We start from the raw sequence: 668 nt of genomic DNA on the forward strand, positions 1-668 counted from the left end.
GAACCAAAGCAGAAGAGCTACGAAGATATTGCCACATACTTGCACACGTACTTGATATACAGCCATTGCGTGATGCAGGTAGATGATAGTCTTCAGCGGTTGTTTGTTCACATCGAATGGATATTCTACTTCAAGTGGAAAGGGTTGGGACAGCAATAATGGTCCGAAGAGCACTGTGATTGCGGTTACGGTTATCCAGCACATTGTCGTAGCGTAAAATAATTTGGATTTGTTAATATATTGCTGAAATATATTCTTCTCTTCTAATTTCGCTTTCTCGATATAATCTTCCATTTCACATATTATTGTCTGTATAAATGTATTATTCAATCTTTCTTTAACGAAATTAATGAGACTTAAAGGTGCCTTCACATATATCAGTTATATATATTGATTAAAATATAGCAATATTTTCGGTACACCTACATATTTTATTTGTAATTTTTTTAAGCTCTTGGCAAATTAAACTTTGCGCAAATGTAAAGTATAGTTCGATTGAATGTAATTATTATTGTAACAGATAAAAGTTTTCCATATGTATAATGTATTATATGATATAAACAAAATATTAAATATGTAGCAGATATTATTGCTTCTTCCGTAATATTTATTAGAACTTGATCCGTTCACTCTCTCGTTATCGAGATCTCAACATCTCGTATAGGTAT

The 668-nt window shown here is 31.6% G+C and overlaps 1 protein-coding gene across 1 annotated transcript; it reads right to left on the minus strand.

The window, feature by feature from the left end:
• Positions 1-6: 6 nt before the first annotated feature.
• LOC112457959 lies at positions 7-367 on the minus strand (the record flags this gene model as incomplete). Its single annotated transcript, XM_025021302.1, has 1 exon — positions 7-367. A coding segment is annotated over exon 1 (288 nt), but the record flags the coding sequence as incomplete, so codon positions are not given.
• Positions 368-668: the final 301 nt, after the last annotated feature.

The sequence above is a fragment of the Temnothorax curvispinosus genome, unplaced genomic scaffold, assembly GCF_003070985.1.
Source record: "Temnothorax curvispinosus isolate PA1 unplaced genomic scaffold, ASM307098v1 QBEX01008508.1, whole genome shotgun sequence".
In the NCBI taxonomy this organism is placed as follows: domain Eukaryota; kingdom Metazoa; phylum Arthropoda; class Insecta; order Hymenoptera; family Formicidae; genus Temnothorax; species Temnothorax curvispinosus.